At 46.3% G+C, this 20,506-nt stretch overlaps 1 protein-coding gene across 1 annotated transcript in view; it reads right to left on the reverse strand.

Moving 5' to 3' along the window:
- Positions 1-10,850: 10,850 nt before the first annotated feature.
- The window catches only part of PLB1 (phospholipase B1), a 104,948-nt gene continuing 95,292 nt past the window's right edge, over positions 10,851-20,506 (reverse strand). The window contains exons 55-58 of the mRNA XM_059078669.2: positions 20,143-20,241; positions 19,516-19,611; positions 12,786-12,860; positions 10,851-11,269 (exon numbers count right to left, since the gene is read on the reverse strand). Of these exons, the coding sequence (XP_058934652.1) occupies positions 11,066-11,269; positions 12,786-12,860; positions 19,516-19,611; positions 20,143-20,241 (474 nt within the window). The 3' untranslated portion in view covers positions 10,851-11,065. The remainder of the gene's footprint in view (positions 11,270-12,785; positions 12,861-19,515; positions 19,612-20,142; positions 20,242-20,506) is intronic.

The raw sequence follows: 20,506 nt of genomic DNA on the forward strand, positions 1-20,506 counted from the left end.
TTACCTCTAGTCTGAAATCTTCCTGAATTTCTCCTCATTCTGTCTCACGAGGGTCCTTGTATTATATGCAAATTTACTCAACATTCACTACAGGTGTTTACTTGTCTGTTTCTCCATCTAGCACAGTAGTTCTTAACTGTTCACACCCACTACCCAGGACAGATAACACAACCCCACCCCTCAGGGATTACTCCATGCTCAGGTCCTATTAGGCAGGAGTCCAGAGACCAGCTTTATCTTCAGACCATTCTCTCTCTCTCTTAGGAAAGCATGTTGGGTTGCAAGAGTGTTAGAATGATGGGTTGTAATGATAACTGTGAGTTCAGTTGAGGACTTGTCCCCAAAGAGAATTATATAGGCTGACCCATGAGGATGTGGAAGAAAATATTACATTTTCTACTTATTTGCCATTTTAACCTAAATATAAAGAAGAAGCTGGCCTTCCTCATATATTCTTTGTGGATTGACTCTGGCATTCTCATGCAAGTGTAACATGTATGGGTGGTTTCCTGGGTGTGGCAGTGTGAACCCAGCACAGAGGGATTGAAAGTGGTCCTTTGCTCAATTGTCTACTTTCAACATGCTGTGATGACTGTCCTCCCAGGTCATAGAGTTAGAGAGTAATAGAACCAGAGTTGAAGTCTGTCTGACAACAAGCTGTCAGACAAATTAAAGCAACAAGAAAAATGGCAGAGCTGACAGCCATGAGAGTAAGGGCTCATTCAAAGCCACATTGAGAAAGAAAAACAACGATGATCTAAGCAGACCTGACAAGGAGACCAAAAAAACCCAAAAACAAACAAAAAAACCCTACAACCAAAACTCCAAAAACATTGACATTGATGTTATCAAGAAGTCAAGAAGTCTATATGGAATATGAATTTATAAGCACCTCTTCCTAGTACTAATAAACCCCTGCCTAAGTGCATTATTGTACATTCAGATTTAAGCTGATGAAATGAAACCACATGGATTCGCAAGACATTTAAAAACTAAGCATTTGGTAACATGTCAGCAAACCACTATATTTTTTAAAAGCATTGTTTGAAATCAGGGTTTTGAATTCAACACCTCACAAAATTCACTAAACTTACTGATAAATGTTAAGAGGTAATTTTTTTCCTTTTTTTTTTTTTAGTTTTCTTACTAGCAGAGGCAAAGAGCCACATGCCATAATGACTAAAATAAAACAAGGGAAACCACACAGTGCAAAAAGAATAGGTACATGCTTGTCTGTGTCCATTGTTGGAAGATGCATAGAAAATATTGCCAAGTGTTAGAACAGATTATGAAGCTTTGGGCATCTGGATAAAATATAGATAAAAATCCCAATATAACTTAGCCTACAGTGTTTGTTGAATTGTTTCAGTTATGAAACATACATACAGTTGCTCTTTCTCTTTCTGTGTGTACCATTAAAAAAAGAAATATGCACCAGTGAAGACATATACTCAACAGAAAATTACTTCTTAAAAAAAAAAAAAATCTCTGGAAGCGTCTTCACTAATAGAGTTACTCCATTGACTAGAATAAAAAGATTCCCAGGTAAGAGTACAAACACAGCCCCGTCAATGAAATTCTTTCACTGTATCATTTATTGGCAAGCTATTATAGCAAGCCAAAAGCATACAAAATGAGATAGGATATCATCAATGTGGTTATTGTTACTGGAGCCAGAATTTTAAGTGTAACAGAATCTTTGTAACATTTTGTAATGAGATGGGGAGTCACCGTGAAAATATTTTGGCAATGTGCTTGTAAAAACCATCAAGACTGAAGATGAATTATGCATTTTAAAAATCAATAGACAACTGTTTCAAACTTGCTGACCTTTTCTCTGATGACAGCTGGTTGTTGGTAATATGTCACCTAGCAGATATTAAAAAACAGACAAACAAAAAAAAGCTACCTCACTTCATGGAAAAGGAGAGGAAGTAATTGCTTTCTGAAAGTGAGCTGTAGAGTGTGGTGTGTGAAAATACTCTTTAAAAACAAAGGTAGGGGAGTGGGGGAGGGATGGACTGGGAGTTTGAGATTAGAAGATGCAAACTATTCTATAGATAATGGATAAACAACAAGGTCCTACTGTATAGCACAGGGAACTATATTCAATATCCTGTGATAAATCATAATGGAAAAGAATATGAAAAAGAATGTATATATGTATAACACAATCACTGCTGTACAGCAGCAATTAACACATTTTAAATCAACTATAATTCAGTAAAATAAATTAATAAAATTCAACAAAATGACAACAACAAAACAAAAACCAAAGGTGGTGTTGGGAGCTGGCTTTGAAAATGTTGCTACTATTATGTGATTCCGCTGCTGACAATGATGAGCTTCCTCCATAAACTCTCATATCTGTGTACATTAAAAATATCTGGGGGCTTCCCTGGTGGCGCAGTGGTTGAGAGCCCGCCTGCCGATGCAGGGGATACGGGTTCGTGCCCCGGTCCGGGAAGATCCCACATGCCGCGGCCCGTGAGCCACGGCTGCTGAGCCTGCGCGTCCGGTGTCTGTGCTCCACAATGGGAGAGGCCACAACAGTGAGAGGCCTGCGTACCGCCAAAAAAAAAAAAAAAAAAAAAAAAATTGAAAAAAAAAAAATCTGGGAAGTAAACTTTTTAAACCTGCTTTTAAAATTTCAAAATGACTTCATCAGTGGGGTGTGAACCCATTTGTGACAAATCGGATACCTTCCAGTTAGTCTGCTAAGAAATTAAAAAAAGATTAACATCAGGAAGAAGGGTATTTCATGAGTGACATTCAACAAAAATCTGCACAATTGAATGAGAATCATGACTTAGCACAACCAACCAGGTACATCTTCTGTTTGGAACTATCCATCTTTGTGAGGAATCTTTTTTAAGACATGATTTTTTTTATTTTTTTATTTTTTTGGGGGGGCCGTGCCATGTGGCTTGTGGGAACCTAGTTCCCTGACCAGGGATTGAACCCAGGCCCCGGCAGTGAAAGCACTAAGTCCTAACCACAGGACCGCCAGGGAATTCCCAAGCCATGACTATCTTTAAAAGCAAGTTCAGAAAAAAATTAACCTGGCCTTTGAATAGTCATATAACAAAGCTCTAAATCAAGAGTATAAAAATAGTGAAACATATTCAATCAAAACACTGTCCTCCCCCCCAAATATTACTACTTTAGCAAGAGCAAAACCTTTATTTCACCTTTATCTTGTTCTTCACAAATGTCTATTTTTGTGAGTTTTGTGATTGATCTATTCGTATAGTTATATACCTATATAGTTTGTAAATAAACATCGCTGTATTGTGGTTCACGTGCTGACATTTTTTCCAGGTACATAATCGAAACAGTGTGGCAATCCCTACAGCAGAATGTAAATCCCTTGGAGGTGACCCGAATCTTCCTCATCCAAGTTCACTTCCCGCCCACACAGAGCATGTGATGAGGAGCCTCAGTTCCCATAGGCTGCCTGGCGGACTGGCTGAATGAAGACATCAATCGGTAAAAATGTTTCCATCATAGGAACAACATGAACATCAACTCGCGGAGGGGGGCGGGGGTACTGAATACATAACTAAGCATTTGGCAGAGGAACAAAAAGCATCAAATGTGAGTCCTGAGGTACGTCTATAAACGATACTAATAGGAGCTAAATTCATTGAGTGTTCACTCTGTGCTAGGTGTGTTCCATACTCAACCCTCGGATCCTCCCTGAACTTTCACAACAGCCTTGTGAGATATGCCAGCACCAGGCTGTTGTCGCAGGTACCTGTGCCACCTTCTAGAAGGAGGGCTGCCCTGGGGACAATTCTGGAAACTGTTTCCTTGTCTCGTCAGGGGATTTCAGACCCAAAGAAATCCCGATCATGTGCCCTCCTGTGTAAAATGAGTTACAGAAATAGAACTGGAAAAGAAAGGTCGACATGGAGCCTCCATATATAATGATGTTATCATCGAGCTGCAGGTCACAGGAGATAAGTTCTGAGCTATTTTTTCCAGCAAGTGGAAAAAAGCAAGCTGCCCTGTAGGCCTCCCTGTGGGTAGGGCATCCTCGGCGCTGCCCCAGGTCCGGCACTTCCTCTCTAGGGGGTTGACACCCCTTGGCCTCCTCCTTCCTCTCCCCACAGACAGAGGACAGGGGTGCAGGGAGGTCCTGTCTCACTCTGGCTTTTGAGAGTTCAGAGCACTAAATGGTCTAAGGCAGGGCTGGCTTTTCTATGTCTAAACCTAGACAGGTTTAGAAATCAACTAAAACCAGACTCTGTAACATTACAGAGTCCCCTGGCCGAGTGAGGAGAGGAGACGGCTGCCGCCCAGGTGATTTGGGGACTGGGAGGTGACAGCCTGCCCTGCTTTGTATCCTGGACCCTGAGATATTCCCCAAGTTAGAGGAACCAAGATGATAACACTTGGAAGGCTGTACTGTCAACTTCTTTCATAGTCCTTTTGGGATATCAGCGATTCAGACAATTCCGAATTGAATTCACTGATGATCGGAAAGGAACCGTCAGAGGCACCTGAGGCCACCCTGTTCACCTCTGAGTGTGGGACCCAGGGCTGCTGCCTCAGCTGTTCTATCCAAGGGAGAGGCCTCTTCCTAGATTACCAGGGGGGAGGCTGAGCTTCTGCTGCAAGGCCAATCACTTTGTTCTAGGCTTAGGTTGAAAACGTTTGGAGAACCAGAGTGGACACGCACTGCCGAGGGAGGGGAGAACAGGATTCATGGACACGTTTTCAGCTCAGTTTGCACACAGGAGAGGAGAATAACTACAGCTGCCATTTTATCAAGCTCCTCCTCTGCCAGACCCTTTTCATTCATTTTTTTCTCGTTTAATCTGCTGACAGCCTTTTAAGGTGGACATTATCCCTGCTTTATTACAGTTGAAAAATAAGGTCACTCCTAATCATTCAGGACTGGAATCCCTTTTTGCTCCCATCTGATCCCCAGCTCCCCTACCTACTCCCGGAGCCTGCTTGGGCTTGAGACTTTATTTGATCGTAAAGAATGAAGTTCAACGGACTGAAACGCCATCTGGGTGAATGTATTTAGGAGAAGCCTCTGTTTCCTCACTTCCTGCTCACCCAGCACTGTGTGACAGTGTCCTGATGGCAGCACTCTTGCTAATGGATCGGGTAGCCAGGGCCCAGGAGGGGCGGACTCTGGGCCTCCGGGAAGGCACATGTTCCCTTGGCCCTTGGTGTATCACAGTGCCCGCTTCCAGAACAGTGGGACAAGCTTATAGTGACAAGTCTTCTGGACTTTGCATGGAACACAGGGGGGACACACCTGAGTGTCCTCCTATTGCTGAAGCCTGGTGAGCCCTGGCTGCCACCCAACATTGCCATGCTGCTCAGGAGCTGGGCCCAAACTGGCCTGCTGCAGGGAGGCTGATTCCTCACCAGCTGGATGCGGGATCTCTTTTTCTTTGCCCGGATCAACTTTGACTTGTGTAGATTTCACTTTAGTGACTTTGAACACTCCCCAAAGCTCTGTAGGTAAAGAACCTCCTCCAACTGGCCACTGAATGAACAAGCAGCTTAATTTAGCTTGGTTCTTTTATAAAACATCTTCCTCCTTCATTCTTTTAACTTAAAAAATATGAAATACACATACAGAAAAAGCCTGAAGTATATATATATATACATTCAATTATAAGAATAGTTATCAAGCAAGATCTTGTGAAACTACCACCCACGTTTAGAAATTGCCATTCCAGTATCTGAGAAGCCTTCTGTGTATCCCTCCTCAATCACCAACCCCTCCTCCTCTCAAAAGTAACATTACTGGTTTTCCTGATAATGGTTACACTGATTTTCTTTTCTACTTTTACCGCCTGTCTTCCTGTTTAAATGGAGTCGTCTTACATGTGTTCTTTGTAATACTTTCTTCTTTTCGCTCAACGTTATATGTTAAGTCACCCAAGCTGATGCATGCAGCTGTAGTTATTTTCACTGATGCATAATTACTCTGTTATATTAATACACCATGAGCTGTTTTCCCAGTCCATTATTGATGGACATTGACCTCGTTGTTTCTGGCTTTATTGTTTTTATGAACAACACTGCCATAAATATTCTTGTACACATCTCGCAAGAGAGACACGTTTGCAAATGTTTCTTTGAGAGCCATCACCTAGGGATGGACTTACTGAGTTGCTGGTTTCCACTTGTTCAAATTTACTAGGTTTTTATAGTATATCCTGTGCTTTTATATACTTTCATATAATTTTTAAAAATTAGTTTTCCCCTTAGTTATTTTAAAAAGTCATTTCTTTCCAAAAAGTTTAAAATATGATTCTCATACGAATATAGGATGAACATATGTCAAGACTTTAACTCAGTGATTAATGAGGGAATTATTAAGATGGTCAAGTCTGATTCAAAGGAGAATTTGAGGAATGGAGATTTATGTTGTTAGCTGGTCAAAGGAATACTGAAATGATGTTGCTAATAGAAAACTAGTTAATGTTCTATAGGGTGATAAAATCATAACCTTGATTTTATCTTTTCTACCAGTCAGAAATCCATTAGTCAACATAACCTCATAATATCTGGGCTCTAATCAAATAGTAAATAGCAAAGTCAAACACAAGTGTATTCTAGATAACTAAATATTTCTTAGATGAGCTTTGTTCAGCAGTGACATTAATAGGACCCGTGGTCACTCTCCTGCCTTCTTTCCAAGTTTGGGATATTTTTTCTTAATAATACTTCACTTTGCTTCCAAGTTTGTGGTGAGGATCAAATGAGAACATATAAAAGTGCTTTGTAAACTGTAAGGTACCAAATATATTTTCATTATTGTTGTTTCACAAAGCCCTCCTAAATAATCTATTGGATTTAATATGGGATATGGGAAGGGATATGGGAATTATTGAATACCTATTTTTTAAACTATTGTTTTTATCTAATTTAATTTTTACAAAAAGACTGAAAAGACACCGAATCTGCTTTAGTTTCTCTGTCTGTAAGGTTGGGATAATAGTAATACCTATCTCATTGGGCTGTTGTGAGAATTAATGAGTAATATAGACTTACTGCTAAAAACAGTGCCTGATACACAGTAAATACACAAGACATGTTGGTTCACTGAGTGTCAAATCTGTTATTTGAACAAATCTACTGAAGATTATTTTTAATAATATATTTTTAGAATTTCCATTTGGTTCTTAGTTCTTTTATAAATCTGCCTTTATTTAAAAATTACCTTAGTCTTGTCTCATGTTTTAAGTTCCTCTTTTTACTAATATACTTTATTTTTAGAGCAGTTTTAAGTTTACAGAAAAAATTGTACAGAAAATACAGAGTTCCCAAATACCCCCTCTCTAACCCTGTACAGTTTCTCCTATTATCAACATCTTGCATTAGTGGAGTACATTGTTACAATTGATGAACCAATATTGATGCACTATTGAAGTCCATGGTTTCCTTTAGGGTTCATTCTTTGTGTTGTACAGTGTTTTTGGTTTTGAAGGATGCATAGTGTCATGTATCCAGAACTACAGCATCATACAGAATAGTTCCTTTTGTCTTTAATCTTTCAAAATCTGCTTACATATAGTCTGTCTTCAATACTATTATGTAAAATGTGGGTCTAATCCTGTCACTTGTTGTGTCTACTAATTCTCACTGGGATTGTTTCTTCATTTTTTTTTCCTAATTAAAAGCTGTATAACTGTATAGCTGCTATAACTCCACATATACTCTAGCAAAATAAATCTTCGTCCCTATAGTTAATTTTTAAAATCATAGCTTACTAACTAGAGATGGCTGAGTTCTTCAGACCAATTGGAGGCATAGAAACTTGTGGTGCCATCATAGCCTTGTGACAATAATGTGTATCCCTCTTTTCTAGGTTTTTATTTTATATCACATTTATTTGCAGTTCAGCACAATTTACTGCTAGAATCATCTGTTTTGTATTTTGGGGTTATTCCCCTACCCTGGAAACCAGTATTCATTTTTTTTTTTTTTTTTTTTTTTTGGCGGTACGCGGGCCTCTCACTGCTGTGGCCTCTCCCGTTGCGGAGCACAGGCTCTGGACGCACAGGCTCAGCGGCCATGGCTCACGGGCCCAGCCGCTCCGCGGCACGTGGGATCTTCCCAGACCTGGGCACGAACCCGCGTCCCCCGCATCGGCAGGCGGACTCTCAACCACTGCGCCACCAGGGAAGCCCAACCAGTATTCATTTTGATGAATGTCCCATTATGTGATGAAAGTATAACTCTGGGCCAATTAACTCTTCTGAGTCTTGGTTTTCTCTTCTGTAAAAAGGGGATGATAACAGGCACGTGGAACTTTAATTATTCTGCACCATGTTGCCTGTCATAGTGTAAGCACTCTAAGTCAACTCTTATTGATATTATTTTTCTTTGTACCAATCGTTTCCCAATAGCATTTTAGTCCCAAATCAAATGCAGCCTGGTATTACAACCATTGTAACAATATAATCACTATTAATTCCTTGTCCTTTCCATAGTGTCCCCCTAATCTGACTGTACCTGGCTCATCCATCCTCATTGTTTCTGGACAACATCTTTCTTGTCCCTATATACACACCATGCTCATTCACCTCTCCACTTAGATGGAGTTTTCCCAGTCTCCATGACTCCATTCTTTTCAGCCTGTAACCAAATCACCTCTCCATTCTTCAGAGCTCAATTAAAGTTCCACGTCCTGTGTGAAGTCTTTTGACCAAGTTTAATCCACACTAATCTTTCTTGAACTCGAAAGCCTCTGTGGAGAGTATCTCAGAGTGTAGCTTTCTCAGGATTTGGTGGTTGTGTTCCTGGTGTGGCTGTGATTGTCTTCCTAACTAGATTGAACAGTTTCCTATAGGAAAAGGACATGTTCCCGTGTATATATAATACCACTAGGTTCAAGTAAGTGCTCTCATGTATTTTTAAATTTTGCCTTTTTAGTGTATATTTGGTGGAAATTTGGGGCCTGGTTTGCGGTTGTATCCCTCCAAAGAGGATTTCTCTTTATTTCTGCAAAGTGTTCCTTGGTTACCAGTCTGGGAACCACACCTTTCATTAACTTTTCAAACTGGGGGCTCCTGGATTACTCAGGTAGTGTGAATTGCAACCCCCAACCCGAGTGAGGGGAGACTTGTGGTTATAAATTCCATGGTTCTTTGAAGTAGGAGCTACTGGAAGGGAAACTTAGGGAATTAAAAAAAAAAAAAAAAGTCTAACTCTTCGACTTAAGGAGTTATCTTGGTTGTCACACTGTGTTAAGCCAGGAACACAAGCTGGGATTGGTGGTTCTTTAGGGTATGTGATATTGTTTTTTGTCCACAGGAAGAAGTGGGGCAGGTATGCTGTTCCCTTTGTACAGAAGCAGAAATTGAAACCAGCAGAAAGCTGGGACTGGGTAAGTCCTCTGCAGACTATTTTTGCCAAAGAGAAACCATATGATGACCCTTCATGAGAGGAAGGCAAGGCAGTCTTCACCCATACATTACTCCCCAGTTCCCAAACCCATCTCTGGACCCCTCCAGATCCCCAGCAGTCAGACCCTAGCTCAACTCTCCGTAGAGGAGAAGACAGCCCGCTTTCGTGAGTGCAGTATCTTAGAGTTACAGAGCACTTTTCTACGGTTTCCTGTTTTTTAGCAGTGCTGGGAGACAGGCAAAATGGGTTCTCTCATTCAAATTGTATAGATGAGGTGTCTGAGAAACTGGGACTTAGGCTGGTGATGGGGTTTGCTGTGAAAGCCACACATTCAAATGGTACATCTGGGATTCTGACTCATATTCTTTGTCATCTCAGGCTTTGGGATCAGAGAGGTACTTAGATCCTGAGGATAAAGGATTTTTGTTTGCTTTTTATTGAGGTGAAATTCCCATGACATACAATTAGCCATTTTATTTTATTTTTTTATTTATTTATTTTTTTTGTGGTACGTGGGCCTCTCACTGTTGTGGCCTCTCCCGTTGCGGGGCACAGGCTCCGGACGCGCAGGCTCAGCGGCCATGGCTCACGGGCCCAGCCGCTCCGCGGCACGTGGGATCCTCCCGGACCGGGGCACGAACCCGCGTCTCCTGCATCGGCAGGCGGACTCTCAACCACTGCGCCACCAGGGAAGCCCTAATTAGCCATTTTAAAGTGAACAATTCCGTGGCATTTAGTACATTCACAGTGTTGTGCAACCACTATTTCTGTCTTCAAAAATGTTCATCAACCCCTCCCTGGGTTTTTGTGCTGAATAAAAGAGCTTATCTGTGTAAGACATCCGGCTCAGGGCCTTGCCCCTGCTAGGGGCTGAATGAAGGGAACCTGTGTTATCAGACTCTCTCTAGCTCTCTCTTAAACCTGGTAATGTAGAAAGAGGAATTCTTTCCTAAATTTAGCACCTTGAGAAAATCACGTTGGGGATATGTGAAGTATTCATGTCCCAATCCTTTTTTAAAATGACATTTCAAAATTGCTCTCTTCCAGGAAACCTTTCCCAAGGACCTCCTATTCTTGAAAGCAGACACATTTACCTGCCACTGCCCCAGGACTGAATCACACGCTGTCACAGAGCATCTTGTATTTTTGAAAGAGTTCGTCTCTTGGCCAGGCCGTGACATGCACAACCTTGGAGGTACCACAATGTTCTACCTTGTCCTGGGTACAGAAAATATATTGGATGGTACTGAGTGATGGCAGGGAAGCTCCAAAACTCCAGCCAAACCCTGGTGACCAAGGTTCTTCCCACATTTGAAACAGTGGTTTTGGTGACTGAGGATGTACTTGTTGGGTGCCAGTCTGGGCTCAGGTTGGCCACCCCTGGCTGAGACAAGACATGAAAGGTCCCAGCTCCCACATCTGCGCCACACAACAGGTTGGAAGGCGAGAGCTTCAAGCAGGCAAACCCAAGAATAGAACGGCTTTGGCCTTTATTTAAATGTGCCAATTCCAGGATCACAGGTCCCAGGCCCCAAGAAGTTGTGACTGTCCCTTTGGCTTCCTACATTGCCAGGTGTTGAAGCGAGTGACCTCTATAGTGGCCAGGGGTGGCCAAGATAGAGGGCTGGTGAGGAACGTGGCTGGGGAATTCAGGATGAGAGCCCGCACAAGGCTGGCGGGCCTAGAAGCTCACAGTGTTCAGACCTATGGGAGGATTTTCCCTCTGGCGACCTCTTAGGGCTCTCCAGGCTATCACTGTGCAGACACCAACCGCCAGGCCGCCTCCTGCTGCCACTAGCACGGCCCAGGAGGGCACTGGGGGGGCTGCTTTAGCCTGGTGTTGGAGCAGCCGACTGTTCCTCAGGGTGCAGATGTAGGGGCGCTCCTGTGGAGGAGGAGAGGGTCAGGGGTCAGGGCCTGAAAACCACCCATCTGAGGCTTGTGCAGTCCCCACCCCGGAGATGGTGCAATAACCTTGTTTCCACAGCTCACCCCTGTTTGTAAAGCTCCTTCATCCACACTGTGCCCCAACCCCCTGAATAAGGAGGGGTCTCCAAAGTGGTCAACACCCAGCTATAACCTCCTTTCCTGTCAACTCAGTTTTGAAAGATCGGGAACTGATAGGTGACCCATGGGAAAGAGTCCTGGGGAGCTCGCAGAGTCCCCACCTCTGTTTCCTCTAGGCCACCCCTGGACACCCATTGTGCCATCCTCCCATCCCAGGGGTGCAGCGAGCGGGGAAGGTCGGTGTGGAAGGACAGCTGGTTCTGTAGTAGGTTAAGAACCCCAATGTGAAGGGCCTGCCTCCCTGGATCCTTTCCTTCCCCCCCGGTGAATGCTGGTGGCATGGTGGCTGTGTGCAGCCGTGTACTAGGAGCTGGGAGAGGGCCTGAGGGTTCAGAAGTGACATCGCTCACGGTCCAGTGGGAGATAAGACATGTTCAGAAACAATCACATCACCAAGGAGCCTGGGTCAGTGCTTGTGAGAGGTGTGCACAGAAAAGAGAGACCAATGCTGATGTGTGTCTGGGGTGGGAGTGGTAGGGTGAGATGAGGTGGACAGTAGCCCAGAGAGGGCAACATCTGGGCCTTGCAGGATGTGAAAATTTCCCACAGGCGGAGATGAGGGATGAGCCTCCAGAAGGAGCAGGTGCACAGACGGGGGCTGTCGTGGGGCTTCTCTGGGAAGCTGCTCCGTTTTCCAGGAGCGGAGTGTGTGCCTAAGGTGATAGGGGAAGGTGGGCCTCTTGTCTGGACTCTCCTCCGTGGGCGCGGGGACCAGGGAGGGGTTTCGACCGCCTTGACAAGACTGGACTTCCTTCCAGGTGGGCCACTCTGGGTCTGGCAGCGATTACAGGACGGACAGAGAAGGGAGAAAGGACAGCTGGGGAGACAAGGTTGGGGCTTCGTCCCCGGTCCGGGCGAGGGCGGTGCGGGCCTGGACGCTGGTGGTGCTGGAAAGCCAGGAAGACGATGCGGGCACCCAGAACAGACACGGCCTCTTCTGTCTCTCTTCCTCCCAACCCCCAGCTCGCAGGAGTGTGCCTGGCATGGGAGGGCTCCTCGACGCATGTTTAAGACAGAGGATGCCACAGACCCTCCAGGGTCATGGGGGTAATGAGGTTCTGGCCAGTGCTCGCTCATCTGCCTCCCCGGGCCTCTTCGCTTCGGTGAACCCATTCCTTCGTCCCTCCCCTCACTCCTGGCTGCTGCTCCTTGAGGACCTGAGAGGCGTCGGGGCAGCCAGGAGAGGTGAGATTTGAGAATGGTGGTCGTGAATGAACGTGCGTGATGGTGAAGCCTCCCAGGGGACTTCTGTGCCTCCAGATGGCCAGGACCTCCCCCCTCCCCCAACCCAGGCACCTGTTCCACTCTAGACAGGCAGGGCCTTCCTTACTCACAGGGGAGGGGCACTTGAGTTTGGTTCGGCTATAGGTGAAGTTGATGGAGGTTGTCTTTTGACCCACAGGTTCCAGCTGAAAAGAGAAAAGGAGACCTTGGTTCCCTCCGACAGGGAGGAGAATCTCACACCAGACTCCCTCCCTTTGCAAGGCTGAAACCAGCAAAGGGGCAAGACCCATAGCAGACACTAGCGGCCCTGGGGCCGGAGCTGGACCTGACTTCTGACGCACAGGCTGACAGGTGAGAGTCCATCAGAGGAGGGGGCAACACTGAGTCTGTGTCCTGGATCTACTGAGGAGGACACTGAGGCCCAGGAGAGACTGACCGGTCTAGAGGCTGCAGCGAGAGAGTGCAAGGGCAGGGCCCAAGACCTCCTCCTCCTGCTTTCCTTGTGGGTAGTTGTGACTGCAGACACTCTGCATTTTCAACTTTTATAAAATGGTGATAATCATATTTACCAACTTCTTGAAGTGTCTGGGGATAGTCAATTTCAGGAAAAATTTGAAAACCTGGTTACCATGACATCATTACTATGCTTGGCTCGTCAACCTTAAGAAATTGGCATTTTCTCACTTGAGCTACTTTCGTGTGTTTTCTGCATAGGTGAAAAGATTTACTTGAAACCTCCCGGGGAGCAGCTGTGGTTCAGGGAGCTTCTGCTTCATGCTTTTGATCCTGGGACCCTCTGAGAATGAGCTGGAAGCTGCTGTGACTCCCTCCCCAGCATCTTAAGTCAGTAGCCTGCCCACCCTGGCAGCATGTGGCCGGCACCAAGGAGAATGGATCCCTGGCACTCACTTATCCAGACTCTGTCCTGAATGTCTAGCGTCCACCCATCATATGATCTGCTTCCCTGCCTGTTCCCGACCTCATCAGCTCCTGACTCCCAGGTACTGCCCAGGAGGGAAGGGAAAGTCCACTATGCCGGCTAATGACCACACCTGGCCCGTGACCTTGCTTTTTTGTTGTCTTAAAGCCTTTTCCATCTGTCTGTTAGTAACAATTAGAGGAGGAAGGGCTGCTCTGGTCTTGGGAGAGTCACCACAGTGACGGGACAGAGCACAGTGGGCACATCCACTGGGGTCCTGGCTCTGCTGATAACGAGCTGTGTGGTGCTAGGTGGGCTCCTGAACTGCCCCAGGGCTGGGGGAGGGGCATTAAACCATGACCAGACCACTCCACATCCGGTGTCGTGAGCGTCAGATGAGAAGATGAAACACGTGTGAGCGGGAGGAGGCTTATGGAGGTGAGATAGCATTTTTCCTGCTGTAGCAGAACCACCTAGTGACAGAACAAATGCTACAGATCGGGTTGGCTGAGTCCCAGTGATACTCCAGGAACCCGAACTAACTGGCGTCGTGGAAGGTAGTGATCGTGTGGGTTTGATGACGAGGAAGGTAATGATTATATGGGTTTGATGACTGTATCAGTTTCTCCCTTTCTACTGGTTCCTCGGCATCTGTGCACAGCCTAGTCTATTTGCCAGCCTTGATGCCCCCTCCCCGTCCCACCTCCCCTCCAGCTGCCTTCACCGTTTACTCCTCATAACTCTAGAAGAGTTGTTTGTAGCCCCTGGTTGCACTTCCCAACCTCCCGTTCTCTCTAACAGCCATTCAGTAGGTCTTCAGTCTCTACCACTTGACTCAGCTCTGGTCAAGGTCACCAAGGACCTTGCCAGATTCAGTGGTCACTTCTTTTGGCTTCATCTTGCTTGACTTTTCAGCAGAATTTGTCAAAGTTGATGCCTCCCTTTCACAACAATTCTCGTTTCCCTCCCACCTCCCCCTTCTCTCCTTCTCATCAGTCGTTGGGTCAAAAGTTGGAAGAAAGCCCCAGATCCTTTGCTCTTTTCCACCTATTCTTTCTCTAGGAGATCTCAGAAAATCCCTTGGTCTTGAATACCACTTCTATGCTAATAACCCACACATTTTCCCCCCTAAATCTCCATTTCTGACTCTCTCTGAGCTCCAGAATCCTACATTTAACAGCATACCTGATAACTCTAGGTGGGTTTCTGGAAGGCAGCTTACACTGACCATGTCCAAAATAACTTTTGATTTTCCCCTCCCAGCCCTATTTCTCTCTACACACCTCAACTGTCCACCCAGTTTCCTTGACCTCAAACTGAAGAATCACCCCTGTTCCTCTTCTACCTCATCCACCAGCCAGAGCCCAAAACACATCCCCAATCTGACCACTTCCCCCCTCCCCCACTGCCATCCCCTGGCCCCCGCCACCTTCACCTCTCACCTGGGCTTCCAGAAGCTTCCTAATGGTCTTTCCAACTCCTCTCTTGCTTCCTTTTAGTCTGTCTCTATGCAGCAGCCGGAGGGCAAACCAGATCACATGGCTCCCCAGTGGAAAGCCACCCGAGGACCCGGCCCCTGCTCTTGCCCACCTCTGACCTGGCTCCCCTCCCTCCAGGCACACTGGCCTTTACGCTCCTCACACACTTCAAGCTCCTTCCTGATTCTGGCCCGCACAGGTCCAGTTTCCTCTTCCTGCAACACCGTGGCCCCAGACCTCTGCGTGCCCGGCCGCCTCTCGACAGTCGGTTCTCAGTTCACACGTCACTCTCCGGTGAGGCCTCCTTCTCCCCCACTGTTACTCTCTGTCACATGACCCTGCCTTATTTTTTTTTAAGCCATGAATGTGGTCATAAATGACCTCATTGATTTATTTACTTTTTATCTCTTTTCCCCATTAGACTGGCAGCTCCCCAAGAGCAGGGATGCTCTTTGCCCCAGCACCTGGGGCAGGCCCCACCACATTAGTGGTTGAGGGGATGGATGGATGAACTGGACTCATAAAGGCCTGAGGCTGGCCACAAGAAAGGCAGTTGGTGTTCCTAGAACCTACCTTTCCTAAGACAGACACTGTGGATACCAACGATGTGGCAAATGACAGGACCGAGACAAGGTAGGGTGCCATGGGGCCAGCTCTGGGGACTCGGAGAAGGCTTCTTGTAGAAGCTGGCACCTGGGTTGAGTGTTGAGGTGGGTCAGAGTTAGCCGGGGAAGGGGGCTGAAAGGGCAGCCCGAGATAAGGGGAGGAGCGAGGGCAAACACACAGAGGCAGGAGACAGCATGGGTGGTGCAGGAAACCTCACTCCTTGCTGGACTGCCAAATGCAAATCAGGGAGATGGGAGCGGCTGCTGGAGAGGTTAATTGGGGCCAAGTCCGGGAAGGCCTGGTGTGTTGCGCTAAGGGGCCTGGCCTTTCTTCCTCAGGGAGGGGCCAGCCTTGGAAGTTTGAAAGCAGGGGCATGACTTGGTCAGATTTCATTTATGCAGACTATGCAGTTGCCCTGGGGTGAGGAGATCTAAGGCAGTGGTTTGCAAGCCCTGTGCAATAATATCACCTGGGGAGTGTCTAAAACGTATTGAACCCAGGTGCTACCCCAGACAAAGTCAGAATTTCTGAGGATGAGGCCCAGGCACTGGGTTTTTGTTTTGTTTGGGGGTTATTTTTTCTGGTTTTTCTTTTAAATAATTTTTTTTATTGAAGCTAACATACATCTAGAAACACGTACGAATCATAAGTGAGCTGCTGATAAATGATGACAAAATGAGCATAACCCACATAGTCAGCATCCAGATAAGGAACAGAATATAATCAACACTCAGAAGCTCCCTCCTACCCTCTTCCAGTACTATCCACTCCCCAATGAGACCATGTATTTATTTGCTTGTTTTTGAAATTTATATATATAGTTGCATGTTGTTGAAGTTTTATTCTCATTGCCGTGAGGTATTCTATTTTATGAATGTGCTGTTTGTTTATCCCTTCTGCTTTTGGTAGACATTTGCGGAGTTTCCTGTTTGGGGGTTATGAATAGTGCTGCTATGAAAATTCTTGTTGTATCCATCTTTTGGTGAATCTTGTGTATACCTTTCTGTTGGGGAGATATACGTAGGAGTAGAATTTGGGGGCCATAGGGAATACATGTGTTCAGCTTTAGTAGATATACCAAGGTTACCAAGGTTTCCCAAGTGGTTGTAGGTGTTAATTGTTTTTAAGAGTCCCCAGATAACTGTAATACACAGCCAGAGCTATTCTAATGGCTGTAAGCCTGGAGACAGGGAAACCAATTAGGAGGCTATCGTTGTTACTCAGCACCCAGGGAGATGCTAATTGTTAGCTGAGAGTAAGATTTCCACAGAAGAGGGAGCGGGCAGCAGTAGAGGAATAGGCATCAGAAAAGAGGAGAAAAAACTGTTCATAAGAAGACAAAAGAAAAAGGAAGAGTGGACTTCCCTGGTGGTCCAGTGGCTAAGACTCTGAGCTCCCAATGCAGGGGGCCCGGGTTCAACCCCTGGTCAGGGAACTAGATCCCACGTGCCGCAACTAAGAGTTCGCATGCCTCAACTAAAGATCCCGCGTGCCGCAACTAACGCCCGGCACAGCCAGATAGATAGATAGGTAAATAAATATTTGAAAAAAAGAAAAGAAAAAAAAAGGAAGAGAAAAAAATTCCCTAGTGCCGCCGGTATTTCTGGCTTTGCGGAAGCCTCTGGAGAAGGATGAATAAACTGTTCAGAGACGAGGGGCAGGAGATGCAAGTTTCAAGTGTGTTTGTTTCCACAGTGGGGTATTCAGGGTGTCAGCCAAAGCCTGCAGACACTATGTCATAGGACTCTAATTATGAGACATGAATTCACTGGTTACGCACGTGCTTATCAGGCCGGGAGCAGGGAGGCAGGTTGGTGCTGTGGCCAGGACGCTTGGCAATTAGACCCATGTTCTAATCCTTGTTCTGCCACTAGCTGGCTGTGTGATCTTGGGCAAATTGTTCCATGTCTCTGTATTTTAGTTACAGAGCATTCTGGCTAGATGACCTCTAAGAGCCTTTCCAGGTCTATTGGTTCGTCATTTATTTCATGTCACTTTAGGGGTGAAATTCCAGGAAGAAGATGACCTGAAAAGTTGGCATGCTGCTCTAGGCTTTATATCTCAGATGGTTTTGGAGGAAAACACTGGACCCTGTAATTATTTCCACAAATCATATAGCACAGGATAACATACTCATAGATGATTTTAGGTTTGTTTTGCTTTGCGTTGCTTTGTTTTTGTTGTTCTTAAAATTTGGGCTATGGCTGAGACAGAGGTGGTTGGGGGGCCGTGGACCATCTTGCAGTATTAATAATATGGCTCCATGACAGTGTTCACCTTTTGGAAACAGAAGCTTCTCACCGGTGTGAATGGGAAGACCTACCGAGCTGTTTTGGAAGAGAAAGGCCAGATCTACATTAAATCATGCAGAATGTGACAAACGGGCCCTGTAATGTTCAAGTCAAAAAAATATGGCCACCGACCCCCCAGGAGACTTGTGGAGGGTCCTGGCACTGAGCAGGCCCAGAATGCCCTGAGGTAGGAAGACCCTACCCTGATGGGAATGCTGGGAGGGAAAGGCTAAGGGCTTAGCATTCCTGCCCCTCCTTGGAGTCTGTGGATTCCCCCGAGGTCACAGGGGGAGAAATGGACCAGGCAGAGAGATCCAGTCTTTGTGGGGGTGTGGGGAGGGGATTTTAAAAGGAGTGAAATTGAGTGACTCAGCCACTGAAAGATACCTGGACTTCAAAGCAAAAAAGTCTTCAAAAGAAACCTAACTGCTCTCAGGAATTGTTTTAACTTTGATTTAAAAAACTACTGTGGAGGTAGGGTTGGGAGGGAACTCAAAGGTATTCTGATTGCAATTCTGAGTCCTGGACTGACAGGAGATGACAGAAGTTCCAGGAGAGGGCAGAATGTGGTGACAACAGGAGGAAAACACCAGGAAAACAAAAGCAGAGGAAGGCTGAGTCTGCAATTAAGTGGGCCCAGGAGAAAACCTCCTTACGTGCTGTTCTGAGAAGAGGAGGAGGTGGTGTAGCGAAGGAGAAAGACAAGATTGTGAGTCAGCCGAGTGAGATACTGGCCACACTGGCAGAGCTGACAGGTGTGGGAATATTTGCACAGTGGTGCCTGGCAGAGCCGCAGCAGGCCTGAAACTGCAATGAAAGGAGCAGGCGTGTGGATTGTTTAGTCACCATGGGAGAAATGAGGGAGCAGGCAGGTTGGGGTGGGGATTGGGTTACCCGCAGAGCCTAGATCGAAAGAAGCCAGTGGGTTGGAAAGGCGTTCACTTGCTCCGTGCAAGAGGATACAGCGCTCAGGGTTACTGGTGGAGCTCTGTGCAAACATAGCTGACGGTCCAGTCATGAGTGGCCAGCCGTAAAGGGCAGAGCAAGGCCGGGTTGTCCCTGTGGCCTCTGGGCTCTATGTTCATTTCGTAAGGTCCCCTTTTTCCCCATTAGGGCTAGAATAGGTGGCAGCCTGGGAAAACAGGCTGAGTGGCTCTTTCCTTTTTGATGTTTAAAGAAATAATAGTTGGGACCGTGTGGATTATTGCGCTGGGTGCGGTACGCACATCATCTCGATATTCTAAGACCTGTGTCATTTTTGTGGATATTGATACAAATGGCCAGAGAGAAATCATTGGCCCAAGGTCACACAGTAAGGGGTTCATACTGATATTTTCATCCAGTCTATCTGATGACAAAGTTATCCCCCGACAGCACTGGGGTATTACCGAAAGAATAGAATCTGTCAGGACAAATACGTGAGCTGCCATTTGGAGCTTTGGGGAGAAGGGAGCCACGTCAGCCAGTAGGTTTTTCATTGTGGGAAAGAGTCAGCATCCTCGGGTTGTCCCCTTGACCCAAACCCACTCGACCCTCAGGCACTGACCATGTTATTCCAGAGAGCGATGGCCATCTCAGCATGCCCGCGTTCTGAGAAGTGGAAACAGTCCTCGGAGAAGAAGGTGAGGTCAGCGCCCCCTCTCTGTGACCAAAGGCAAGGGGATTATCTTCCTGGGACAAGGGCATTGCTCCCCCACCCACCCCCCCGCCAATCCCACGGCATCCTGGGCATTTCACCTTTCACCCTTTCAACTCTGCTGCCAGTTGGCTCAGATGTTGATGGAGAAATTCCCTGGTTTGGGAATTTTTATTTTTTAAAAATTATAGCCACCTATAGTCCACATCCCTCTTCCTTCAGCGTCCCTGCTCTAATGGTTGAAAAAGAATAATGATATTTTTAGGAAGCTTTCCATTTTATCCCAACCCAGCAAATAGCAGGGCCATGTCTGGGGAGCTTGGTCACTTAATTTTCACCTTTTCTTTCCAAGTACGTCTAAGTTCAAGTTATACTCAGAAAAGCTGGGTGCAGGGGAAAGGAGGAAAAGCAGAAACAGCAACCCGTTGGGAGCGCTCTTGGAGAGAGATGGTCCAAAAAAGCCCATGTCGAAAAGGAAATACATTGCCTAAGATACGGCCTCTGCACACGCACCTCCCAGACACGCCCGCAACTTACGTCGTTCAGGGGCACAAGAGTGTTTTGGAAGAAAGGCTGCACAACCACGGCGAAGTCCTCACGCTGCAGGTACTCGTAGGAGAGCCTGGAGAGGCCACTCTGGGGATGGGGAGAGAGGCTGCTTAACCACCCGCAAGGCTGGGCAGACGGTCTGTTCCTGCGGCCTTGGGTGGGTCACGTCAGGGGCAAGGGACTCAAAGGAGGTGCTCTAGTGCCTGAGCATCCATTTAGTCTGCACCGGCTGTGGGTGCCACCCGGCTCTGCCCTGATGTCAGCCTCGGCCCAAGGCCTCCCCTGCTCTCACTTCATGAAGAGGTGAATTAGAACACGGGGCCTCAGTTCAAACGGGGAGCATTTCAACACC

Source organism: Kogia breviceps, chromosome 11 (assembly GCF_026419965.1).
Source record: "Kogia breviceps isolate mKogBre1 chromosome 11, mKogBre1 haplotype 1, whole genome shotgun sequence".
NCBI lineage: Eukaryota > Metazoa > Chordata > Mammalia > Artiodactyla > Physeteridae > Kogia > Kogia breviceps.